Here is an 11,939-nt window from a genome sequence, read left to right on the forward strand (position 1 = left end):
GCCCCCACAGCAGCTTCCTGCATGCTCGGGAGCAGGTATTGCTCCCGTCCGCATGAAGGAGCTATTTATGCTGCTCCCTCTCGGCGGGAGTAATATCTTGAGCTGTTTCCCTGCCCGCATCAGTGTCGGCGGCAGTGAAACAGATGTCCAGTCTGCTCCCAGCCAACAGGAGCATTTTTAAAGCTGCCGCCGGCTTGAAGCAGACTTTGTGTTTGCTCCAGTTGGCCAGGAGGTTTGAAAACTCTTCTGCTAGGTGGGAGCAAACACAAGTTTCCCTGCCTGCGCAGGTGCGGACAGGGAAATTGTTGTGCCCTAGGGTGCTGGGCACACCAGGACACAGTATGTGAGCCGACTCTAGGGGATGGGGTACTAGGACATTTAGAGTTATGAAGGGGTGGCATGCGGCCCCCTCCCTTTATCAAAAGTCACAGCTCTGTAGGATGGGGTTACCAATGCATTTAAAAGGCTCTTGGAGGGGTTGTGGGGTAGTGTGGCCCGCTCTCCTTACCTTAAAAAATACATTGGTCCCTGGGGGTAAGAGTCCCTGGGCCGAATTCCCCTTCAATAATAAACCCAGCCTGGGCCCAAAAGTGGGCAAAGGGAGATTGGCGCTACTCATGCCCGGCGCCATTTTTTTTTTTTTAACCATGATCCTGTGGGATGTTAGCAAAAACTGGTATCCTTTCTCAGGTTCCAGTGGTATAAACTGCCACTTGGTGTAACAGTTTATCCTTTGCTTATCCTCTTCAGAGCCCTCCTTCTGTAATAGTACATCCTCTTATTACCATCTCATCCTTCTTGAGGTACCAGTGGCATAGCCCCTTGTAATGATGCATCAGTTTCTTCTCCTATTATTCTACCACATGTCCCAATGGTAAACATCTCCAACTGCTGTAATGGTTTATCCTTTTCTTCCTCTATTGCTCCTCACCCCCAATGGTATACACCCCCTCCTGCTGTAATGGTTTATCCTTTTCTTCCTCTATTGCTCCCCACCCCTAATGGTATACACCCCCTCCTGCTGTAATGGTTTATCATTTTCTTCCTCTGTTATTGTCCACCCTTTCTGCTATGGTGGTTTACTTTCTTCTTCCTCTGTTATCCTCCCCTTGGTCCCCCTTCTCGTATGATGGCTTGGTCTCTCCTCCAGGTTATGCTCCTTGAGGTCCCAGTGGTATAGTCTCTCCTGCTATAATGATTTCTCCTCTTCTTCATCAGTTATTGTCCCTCAGGTCCAAATGGTGTAGACCCCTTCCTGCTATAATGGTTTTTCCTCTTCTTTATCTTGGTCATCCCTCCCTCCAGGCCCCAGTGGTACAGCCCCCTTCCTGCTATAAGGACTTGTCCTCTTCCTCCTCTGTCATTCTCCCTCAGGTCCCTCTCCCTGCTATAATGGTTCTGCCTCTTCTTCATCTGTTATTCTCTCTAAGGCCCCAGTAGTATAGACCCCTACCTGCCATAATGGCTTACCCTTTTCTTCCTCTGTTATCCCCCCCGCCTTGGTGGTATATACTCCTCCTGATATAATGGTTTTTCCTCTTCTTCATCTTGGACATCCCTCCCTCCAGGCCCCAGTGGTACAGCCCCCTTCCTGCTATAAGGACTTGTCCTCTTCCTCCTCTGTCATTCCCCCTCAGGTCCCTCTCCCTGCTATAATGGTTCTGCCTCTTCTTACACTGTTATTCTCCCTATGGCCCCAGTAGTATAGACCCCTACCTGCCATAATGGCTTACCCTTTTCTTCCACTGTTATCCCCCCACGACTTGGTGGTATATACTGATCTTGATATAATGGTTTATCTTCTTCTTCTTCTCTGACACCCCTCCCTCAGATCCCAGTGGTATAGTCTCTCCTGCTATAATGGTTCATCCTCTTCTTCCTCTGTTATTCTCCCTCAGGTCCCCCTTTCTACTATAATGGTTTGACCTCTCCTCTATGTTATGCTCCTTGGGGTTCCAGTGGTGTAGGCTCTCCTGTTATAAGAATTTCTCCTCTTCTTCCACAGTTATTCTCCCTCAGACCCCCTCCTGCTATAATGGTTTCTCCTCTTCTTCCTCTGTTATTTTAGGATTTTAGATCGAGGGGGATCAGTGGCAGTGGTCCTCCTCGATCTAAGTGCAGCATTCGACACTGTTAACCATGATGTGCTGCTCTGCCGCCTCTTCGATGTTGGAATCTCAGGTAGGGCAATACTCTGGCTCAAATCCTTTCTGAGCAATAGGTCCTTTCAGATCTTTGAGGGAGATACGGTCTCTTCCAGAAAACCTCTGAGCTGCGGGGTACCGCAGGGCTCCTCCCTAAGCCCTGCGTTATTTAACATCTATATGAGACCATTGGCTGAGGTCGTCCGCCCGTTTGGTTTTAAGATCATTTCATAAGCGGACGACACTCAGCTAGTGGTCTCTCTGGCGCAGGAGGATGGCCAATCAGCACAAATGGGGTTAATGAAATGCTTGGAGGAAGTAAATAGCTGGATGAAGACATCCTTCCTTAAGCTTAACAGGGATAAAACTGAGCTGATGCTCCTGGGCCCTGCTGTTCCAACGCACTTTGACTCCTTCTGGCCTCCATGCCTAGGTATTCCCCCTGTACCCAAGGACAACATAAAAAGCTTTGGGGGTATGGCTGGATAAAGCCTTAACCTTTAACTCCCAGGCCACGAAGCTTTCCGCAACATGTTTTGGCCTCCTTAGGATGCTGAAAAAAGTACTTCCTCTCCTACCTATGGAGGCCAAGCAAGTCACTGTCCAAGGTCTGATCCAGTCTCGGCTGGACTTTAGCAATGTCTTGTAACTCGGTGCGCCCGACTACACATTGCGCAAGTTGCAGATTGTCCAAAACTGCACGGCTCGCACATTGCTCCAGTTGCCACGCAGACTGTCAGTCAAACCTGGGCTAAGTAGCCTGCATTGGCTCCCGGTCCGACAAAGAATTGCCTTTAAGGCAATGTGCATATCCCACCAAGCCTTCTGGCAAAAAGGACCGGCAATTAGCCGCCAACTAATCACACAGTACCACCCCAGAAAACATCTCCGTTCTAGCCAGTCCTTTCTAGCCATAGTTCCCAGAATTAAAAGAACGAGAGCTGGTGGCAGGATGTTCTCCTATAACGCCGCCAAAATGTGGAACTCCCTTCCCCTCCCACTTAGGTCTAACCCTGATCTGCCCTCCTTTCGTAAACAACTAAAGACCTTTCTTTTTGACGCGCACAACTAATTCCCTGGCTGATCGTCTTTGACAAAGTGGCCCACTCTCTAGTTAGCGCTTGGACGCCTCAGGGCAGCAATCGCGCTCTATACGTTTACGTTTCATTTCATTTCATTATTCTCCCTTAGACCCCCCTCCTGCTATAATGGTTTCTCCTCCTCTTCCTCTGTTATTCTCCCTCAGACCCCCCTCCTGCTATAATGGGTTTCTCCTCTTCTTCCTCTGTTATTCTCACTCCAGGCCCCAGTGGTACAGACATCCTCCCCCCTCCCGCTATAATGGTTCATCCTCTTCTTGCTCTTTGACACCCCTCCCTCAGGTCCCAGTGGTATAGTCTCTCCTGCTATAACGGTTCATCCTCTTCTTCATCTGTTATTCTCCCTCAGGGCGCCCTTCCTGCTATAATGGTTTGGCCTCTCCTCCATGTTATGCTCCTGGAGATCCCAGTGGTATAGTCTCTCCTGCTATAAGGATTTCTCCTCTTCTTCCTGTATTATTCTCCCTCAGGTCCAAGTGGTACAGACCCCCTCCCCCCCCCCCACCCGCTATAATGGTTTTGCCTCATCTTCCTCTGACACCCCTACCTCCCAGGTGTCACTGGTACAGACCCCCTCCTGATATAATGGTTCATCCTCTTCTTGCTCTTTGACACCCCTCCCTCGGGTCCCTGTGGTATAGTCTCTCCTGCTATAATGGTTCATCCTCTTCTTCATCTGTTATTCTCCCTCAGGTCCCCCTTCCTGCTATAATGGTTTGACCTCTCCTCCATGTTATGCTCCTGGAGATCCCAGTGGTATAGTCTCTCCTGCTATAATGGTTCATCCTCTTCTTGCTCTTTGACACCCCTCCCTCGGGTCCCTGTGGTATAGTCTCTCCTGCTATAATGGTTCATCCTCTTCTTCTTCTCTGACACCCCTCCCTCGGGTCCCAGTGGTATAGTCTCTCCTGCTATAATGGTTCATCCTCTTCTTCCTCTTTGACACCCCTCCCTCAGGTCCCAGTGGTATAGTCTCTTCTGCTATAATGGTTCATCCTCTTCTTCCTCTCTGACACCCCTCCCTCAGATCCCTGTGGTATAGTCTCTCCTGCTATAATGGTTCATCCTCTTCTTCATCTGTTATTCTCCCTCAGGTCCCCCTTTCTACTATAATGGTTTGACCTCTCCTCCATGTTATGCTCCTTAGGGTTCCAGTGGTGTAGGCTCTCCTGCTATAATGGTTTCTCCTCTTCTTCCTCTGTTATTCTCCCCCACACCCCCCTCCTGATATAATGGTTCATCCTCTTCTTGCTCTTTGACACCCCTCCCTCAGGTCCCAGTGGTATAGTCTCTCCTGCTATAATGGTTCATCCTCTTCTTCCTCTCTGACACCCCTCCCTCAGGTCCCAGTGGTATAGTCTCTCCTTCAATAATGGTTCATCCTCTTCTTCCTCTCTGACACCCCTCCCTCGGGTCCCAGTGGTATAGTCTCTCCTGCTATAATGGTTCATCCTCTTCTTCCTCTCTGACACCCCTCCCTCGGGTCCCAGTGGTATAGTCTCTCCTGCTATAATGGTTCATCCTCTTCTTCCTCTCTGACACCCCTCCCTCAGGTCCCAGTGGTATAGTCTCTCCTGCTATAATGGTTCATCCTCTTCTTCCTCTCTGACACCCCTCCCTCAGGTCCCAGTGGTATAGTCTCTCCTTCTATAATGGTTCATCCTCTTCTTCCTCTCTGACACCCCAGTGGTATAGTCTCTCCTTCTATATGGTTCATCCTCTTCTTCCTCTCTGACACCCCTCCCTCGGGTCCAGTGGTGTAGTCTCTGGGTCCCAGTGGTATAGTCTCTCCTGCTATAATGGTTCATCCTCTTCTTGCTCTTTGACACCCCTCCCTCGGGTCCCAGTGGTATAGTCTCTCCTGCTCTAATGGTTCATCCTCTTCTTGCTCTTTGACACCCCTCCCTTGGATCCCAGTGGTATAGTCTCTCCAGCTATAATGGTTCATCCTCTTCTTGCTCTTTGACACCCCTCCCTCGGGTCCCAGTGGTATAGTCTCTCCTGCTCTAATGGTTCATCCTCTTCTTGCTCTTTGACACCCCTCCCTTGGATCCCAGTGGTATAGTCTCTCCAGCTATAATGGTTCATCCTCTTCTTGCTCTTTGACACCCCTCCCTCGGGTCCCAGTGGTATAGTCTCTCCTGCTATAATGGTTCATCCTCTTCTTCCTCTGACACTCCTCCTTCCCAGGTCTCACTGGTACAGACCCTCCTCCTGCTATAATGGTTCATCCTCTTCTTCCTCTTTGACGCCCCTCCCTCAGGTCCCAGTGGTATAGTCTCTCCTGCTATAATGGTTCATCCTCTTCGACACCCCTCCCTCAGGTCCCAGTGGTATAGTCTCTCCTTCAATAATGGTTCATCCTCTTCTTCCTCTCTGACACCCCTCCCTCGGGTCCCAGTGGTATAGTCTCTCCTTCAATAATGGTTCATCCTCTTCTTCCTCTTTGACACCCCTCCCTTGGGTCCCAGTGGTATAGTCTCTCCTGCTATAATGGTTCATCCTCTTCTTGCTCTTTGACACCCCTCCCTCGGGTCCCAGTGGTATAGTCTCTCCTGCTATAATGCTTCATCCTCTTCTTCCTCTGACACTCCTCCTTCCCAGGTCTCACTGGTACAGACCCCCCTCCTGCTATAATGGTTCATCCTCTTCTTCCTCTTTGACGCCCCTCCCTCGGGTCCCAGTGGTATAGTCTCTCCTGCTATAATGGTTCATCCTCTTCTTCCTCTTTGACACCCCTCCCTCGGGTCCCAGTGGTATAGTCTCTCCGGCTATATAATGGTTCATCCTCTTCTTCCTCTTTGACGCCCCTCCCTCGGGTCCCAGTGGTATAGTCTCTCCTGCTATAATGGTTCATCCTCTTCTTCCTCTTTGACACCCCTCCCTCGGGTCCCAGTGGTATAGTCTCTCCGGCTATAATGGTTCATCCTCTTCTTCCTCTCTGACACCCCTCCCTCGGGTCCCAGTGGTATAGTCTCTCCTGCTATAATGGTTCATCCTCTTCTTCCTCTCTGACACCCCTCCCTCGGGTCCCAGTGGTATAGTCTCTCCTGCTATAATGGTTCATCCTCTTCTTCCTCTCTGACACCCCTCCCTCGGGTCCCAGTGGTATAGTCTCTCCTGCTATAATGGTTCATCCTCTTCTTGCTCTCTGACACCCCTCCCTCGGGTCCCAGTGGTATAGTCTCTCCTGCTATAATGGTTCATCCTCTTCTTCCTCTCTGACACCCCTCCCTCGGGTCCCAGTGGTATAGTCTCTCCTGCTATAATGGTTCATCCTCTTCTTGCTCTCTGACACCCCTCCCTCGGGTCCCAGTGGTATTGTCTCTCCTGCTATAATGGTTCATCCTCTTCTTGCTCTCTGACACCCCTCCCTCGGTTCCAGTGGTATAGTCTCTCCTGCTATAATGGTTCATCCTCTTCTTGCTCTCTGACACCCCTCCCTCGGGTCCCAGTGGTATTGTCTCTCCTGCTATAATGGTTCATCCTCTTCTTGCTCTCTGACACCCCTCCCTCGGGTCCCAGTGGTATAGTCTCTCCTGCTATAATGGTTCATCCTCTTCTTGCTCTCTGACACCCCTCCCTCGGGTCCCAGTGGTATAGTCTCTCCTGCTATAATGGTTCATCCTCTTCTTGCTCTCTGACACCCCTCCCTCGGGTCCCAGTGGTATAGTCTCTCCTGCTATAATGGTTCATCCTCTTCTTGCTCTCTGACACCCCTCCCTCGGTTCCCAGTGGTATAGTCTCTCCTCTTCTTGCTCTCTGACACCCCTCCCTCAGGTCCCAGTGGTATAGTCTCTCCTGATATAATGGTTCATCCTCTTCTTGCTCTCTGACACCCCTCCCTCGGGTCCCAGTGGTATAGTCTCTCCTGCTATAATGGTTCATCCTCTTCTTCCTCTCTGACACCCCTCCCTCGGGTCCCAGTGGTATAGTCTCTCCTGCTATAATGGTTCATCCTCTTCTTGCTCTCTGACACCCCTCCCTCGGGTCCCAGTGGTATAGTCTCTCCTGCTATAATGGTTCATCCTCTTCTTCCTCTTTGACACCCCTCCCTCGGGTCCAAGTGGTATAGTCTCTCCTGCTATAATGGTTCATCCTCTTCTTGCTCTTTGACACCCCTCCCTCGGGTCCCAGTGGTATAGTCTCTCCTGCTATAATGGTTCATCCTCTTCTTCCTCTCTGACACCCCTCCCTCGGGTCCCAGTGGTATAGTCTCTCCTGCTATAATGGTTCATCCTCTTCTTGCTCTCTGACACCCCTCCCTCAGGTCCCAGTGGTATAGTCTCTCCTTCAATAATGGTTCATCCTCTCTGACACCCCTCCCTCAGGTCCCAGTGGTATAGTCTCTCCTGCTATAATGGTTCATCCTCTTCTTCCTCTTTGACACCCCTCCCTCGGGTCCAAGTGGTATAGTCTCTCCTGCTATAATGGTTCATCCTCTTCTTGCTCTTTGACACCCCTCCCTCGGGTCCCAGTGGTATAGTCTCTCCTGCTATAATGGTTCATCCTCTTCTTCCTCTCTGACACCCCTCCCTCGGGTCCCAGTGGTATAGTCTCTCCTGCTATAATGGTTCATCCTCTTCTTGCTCTCTGACACCCCTCCCTCAGGTCCCAGTGGTATAGTCTCTCCTTCAATAATGGTTCATCCTCTCTGACACCCCTCCCTCAGGTCCCAGTGGTATAGTCTCTCCTTCAATAATGGTTCATCCTCTCTGACACCCCTCCCTCAGGTCCCAGTGGTATAGTCTCTCCTTCAATAATGGTTCATCCTCTCTGACACCCCTCCCTCAGGTCCCAGTGGTATAGTCTCTCCTGATATAATGGTTCATCCTCTCTGACACCCCTCCCTCAGGTCCCAGTGGTATAGTCTCTCCTGCTATAATGGTTCATCCTCTGTTCTCCCCCTCAAGCTCCTCCTGCTCTGACCCCCAGTCCTCCATGGTACCTCTCCTCCTGCCCCCCCCCGCCCCTCGGTCTCTATGGTACAGCCCCTCCTCCTCACCTCCGCCCCCGGTCGCTCTTGCTCTCCGGGTCCCCGAAGCCCCCGTGCAGGATGTACCAGGCCAGCCTCCCGAAGCCCGGCGGGCACGGCTTCCGGGACGCCGCCCAACCCACTGCCATTGGTCCCCCGGACCAGGTGTCCCCACCCCGCTGCCCTGCCATTGGCCCCCCGAACCCGCTGACCCCGCCCCGCCACCCTGATTTGCAGCCCGCCGCCCGGGAAAAAGGAAATAGAACGCGGGCCCATGGTTGCCATGGAGACGGGGCACGCGCCGTGCGAGCGTCTCTGGAGACATCGAGCGGACAGGGAAGAAAGACTTCGTGAGCGCTCGGAAGCTGGGGCGAAAAGATCGACTACATGGGCAGAAACATGGAGAAAGGACTAGAGCTTCTGACCACGGGCAGAAACATAGAGAACGGACTAGAGCTTCTGACTACACGGGCAGAAACATGGAGAAAGGACTAGAGCTTCTGTGTAGTCATTTTAGGGCTGGCTGCCCAGATTCCACATATGGACCTATTGTTAGCTTAGAGTGCACTTAGTCCCGCCCATTACTTACTATTGGTTGGCTTTATTGTTTTTCTAAAGCACACAAGCAGGCCTTCAAAGAAGGCTTTAAAGATAGGGTAACGAGATTTTGTGAGAAAAAAAATACTGGGACATTTTGCAATTTCACACTTTTCCCACTTACATTACACAAGAGCCCATTCCTTTCTGTAGGCACAGGGAGATTGAGTGATTTGCCCGGAATCACAGGATATTGAGCGGAAGCCGGACTCAAATCCGGTTCCCCAATTCCTAAGTCGCCAGCTCTGGCTGTTACACCACACCCTCTCCCCATCTGAGAGATACAGAATTACGTAAATCACAGCAGCCATGCCATTTTCCAGGGTCCATGCGTGATGTGCTACTCCAGTCCAGTTTTTTTTCCTTTGAATTCTAGAACTTGCAGTCTTGTTTACTCAAATAACAAGCCTTGGCAATGCAAAAGGCCTTGCATTTACAGAGTTTGAGTTATTGGCGTTGTAAAGGACCATGCCTTTTATTTATGTGTTTTGAAAACCCTCAAGCGGTGCGTAAACAATCATGTTTACTTATAGTCCTTGCTTACGAGAAACAAGCCTAGCAGTAAAAGAAGCGCAGTTACTGCTAGCCGTGCATCTCGTAACCAACTACTATAGGTACAAAATGCATGTTTACGCAATGCTTGCACGTTGTCAAAACACATCAATAAAAAGCAGAATAAGAGATATGTATAACCCCTTGCATGCTCATGACGGAGCGGCTCCGTCATGAGCCGCGGTTGCGCTGTGCTCATGACGGAGCGGTTCCGTCATGGCCCTGCCGCCGCGCCTGCGCGGCGCGTTCTATTGAGCGGGCGGGGAAGGGACTTGTACACATAATGTGTTTGCATTTGGAAGGGACTGTTCGAACTTAAAACAATCAGGAACTTTTAACCTGCACGTGCCATTAAATGTTTGAGAACATGTTGCAAAAAAATATTGTTAGGTTTAAAAAAATTGATGACCTTTTAACCTCCACGTGTTATAGAATGTTCTAGAAAGTGTGTTAATAGAATACGTTGCATTTCTGACTTCGATGTGTACTTGAACATTAATAAAACTGTTTATACGGAAAAGTAGAAAGACAGTAATTGAGAGAAGTTTTGAAAGCTAAAACAATCGAGGAGCTATTGTAATTTGTTCTTGATTACCTACTGGCGGTCGCCAGTAGGTAGTTATCACTGTTAACGGTCTGAAAGTGCGGTATTGCGCAGAGTGGCATGGTGCTGATATGATATGGTGCTACACTCGCGTATGAAACCGAGAGTCTAAACCGTGAGGTCATTGCTGTAAAGTGATGTGGTCTGGTGTTTGAAGCATAAGTGTGCAAGTAGTGTTAGTAGGCGTTTATACCATACAGGGAGTGGGAAGCGAACTACTGACCACTACTGTGTGTTGATAGTGTACCGGAAGCGGGAAGCAAAGTAGTTACGCCTACCGGTGGGAAGACTTGGGGATGAAACCAAGCTGATTGCTGTTAAGTGATGGGCTCTGGGAGCTGTAGGATACTAGCCACTGTTGTATAAGTGTGTAAGTAGTGTTAGTATGCGTTTATAGTATATAGGGAGTGGGAAGCGAACTACTCACCCCTACTGGTGTGAAGGCTCGGGGATTAAACCATGAGCCTAAATTGTGAGCTCATTGCTGTAAAGTGATGTGCTCTGGGTGCTGTAGCATACCTGTGGAAGAAGTGTTCGTTTACGTTTATACATTATAGGGAGTGGGAAGCGAACTACTCACCGCTACCGGTCTCAAGACTCGTGGATGAAACCATGAGCTCATTGCTGTAAAGTCATGTGCTCTGTGTAGTGTTCCAATGTAAGTTATAGTAGAATGTTAGTATGTAATTCTCCTAGAATATAAGTTTATAATGTTAGAACTATCTAGCTATGACACACATAATTGATGACGCCCTCCAAATTCTGGATCGGAATGAGTCCTGCCTCCTCATCCTTCTTGATCTCTCGTCAGCATTTGACACGGTCAAACATGAGAACTTGTTGGAGCTGCTAAGTACTAGGATGGGGCTATCGGGAACTGTTCTCAAATGGTTTTCGTCTTTCCTTCACAACCGGTCTCAGAGGTTCAAGATCGACAATGTACTATCTACACCTGTGCCTGCAGATCTAGGGGTTCCACAAGGATCCACCCTCTCTCCTACACTGTTCAACCTCGTTATGGAACCCCTCGCCACCTTGCTTCAAGCATCCAATGTTCAATTCCATATGTACGCTGATGACACACAACTCTACCTAAAGTTACAGTCCCCGGAAGATATCAAACAGCTGAATTCCACGCTTATTAACACCCAATCCTGGCTGGCCGATAATCACCTCAAACTGAATGCTCTAAAAACTGAGTTCCTACTCATCTCACCTCCGGCGAAAATCTCCACCACCCAAACCTGGCTCAACAACCTAACAGCACTCAATGTCCAACCTACCATCGTGGACTCGGCGAAATCCCTAGGCATCACACTCGACGCCAAGCTCGACATGCAGCAGCACGTCAGCAAAGCCACAAAAGCAGCTAATTTCCAAATTAACACACTGAGGAAAATTAAACCCTTCCTCCCGGCCAAAGACTTCCAAACTGCTGTACAAGCTCTAGTCATCCCTCGAATAGACTACGGAATTGCGACCCTCAGCGGTCTCCCACTATCCACAACAGCACCCTTAAGAGCCTCCCTGAACGCTGCCGCGAGACTCATTACTGGCTCTAGAAAGCACTCGCACATATCCCCAGACCTAAAGTCTCTAAAATGGCTGCCTTTTGAAGCCAGAATACAGCTAAAAATTGCAACTATGACACACGCGGCCGTGCACCACAAGGCACCCAACTACCTCGCTCAAAAGCTGTCTATATCAGGAGGTTCGAGATCCAATAGGAGTACTAAAAATCTACTCCTGAAACCTCGTAGATTTCGGAAAGCGAAAACTTACAAACGCTCCTTCTCAGGAATGGCACCCAGGATCTGGAATGCGCTCCCTCCTGAAACAAGGCTAATCACCTCCACTGCACTCTTCAAGAAAGAGGTGAAAACAATGCTTCTGGCCAAGATCTCCTGATCGCTACAGATGTTGGGTCAGAGACTCTGCATTGCTTGTACCGCTGCTCTGCCTATCCC

The 11,939-nt window shown here is 49.8% G+C and overlaps 1 protein-coding gene across 4 annotated transcripts in view; it reads right to left on the reverse strand.

Annotated features, from left to right (window-relative positions):
• Window positions 1–8,396, reverse strand: part of ODF2 (outer dense fiber of sperm tails 2) — a 417,376-nt gene extending 408,980 nt beyond the window's left edge. For 3 of the 4 annotated variants that reach the window (XM_086924894.1, XM_086924895.1, XM_086924892.1), the window contains exon 1: window positions 8,250–8,396. In XM_086924894.1, the coding sequence (XP_086781020.1) occupies window positions 8,250–8,368 (119 nt within the window). In that variant the 5' untranslated portion in view covers window positions 8,369–8,396. The remainder of the gene's footprint in view (window positions 1–8,249) is intronic. The other variant, XM_086924893.1, reaches the window with a different exon arrangement.
• Between the last annotated feature and the right edge of the window lie 3,543 nt (window positions 8,397–11,939).

The sequence above is a fragment of the Lissotriton vulgaris genome, chromosome 5 (genome assembly GCF_964263255.1).
Source record: "Lissotriton vulgaris chromosome 5, aLisVul1.2, whole genome shotgun sequence".
Classification (NCBI taxonomy): domain Eukaryota; kingdom Metazoa; phylum Chordata; class Amphibia; order Caudata; family Salamandridae; genus Lissotriton; species Lissotriton vulgaris.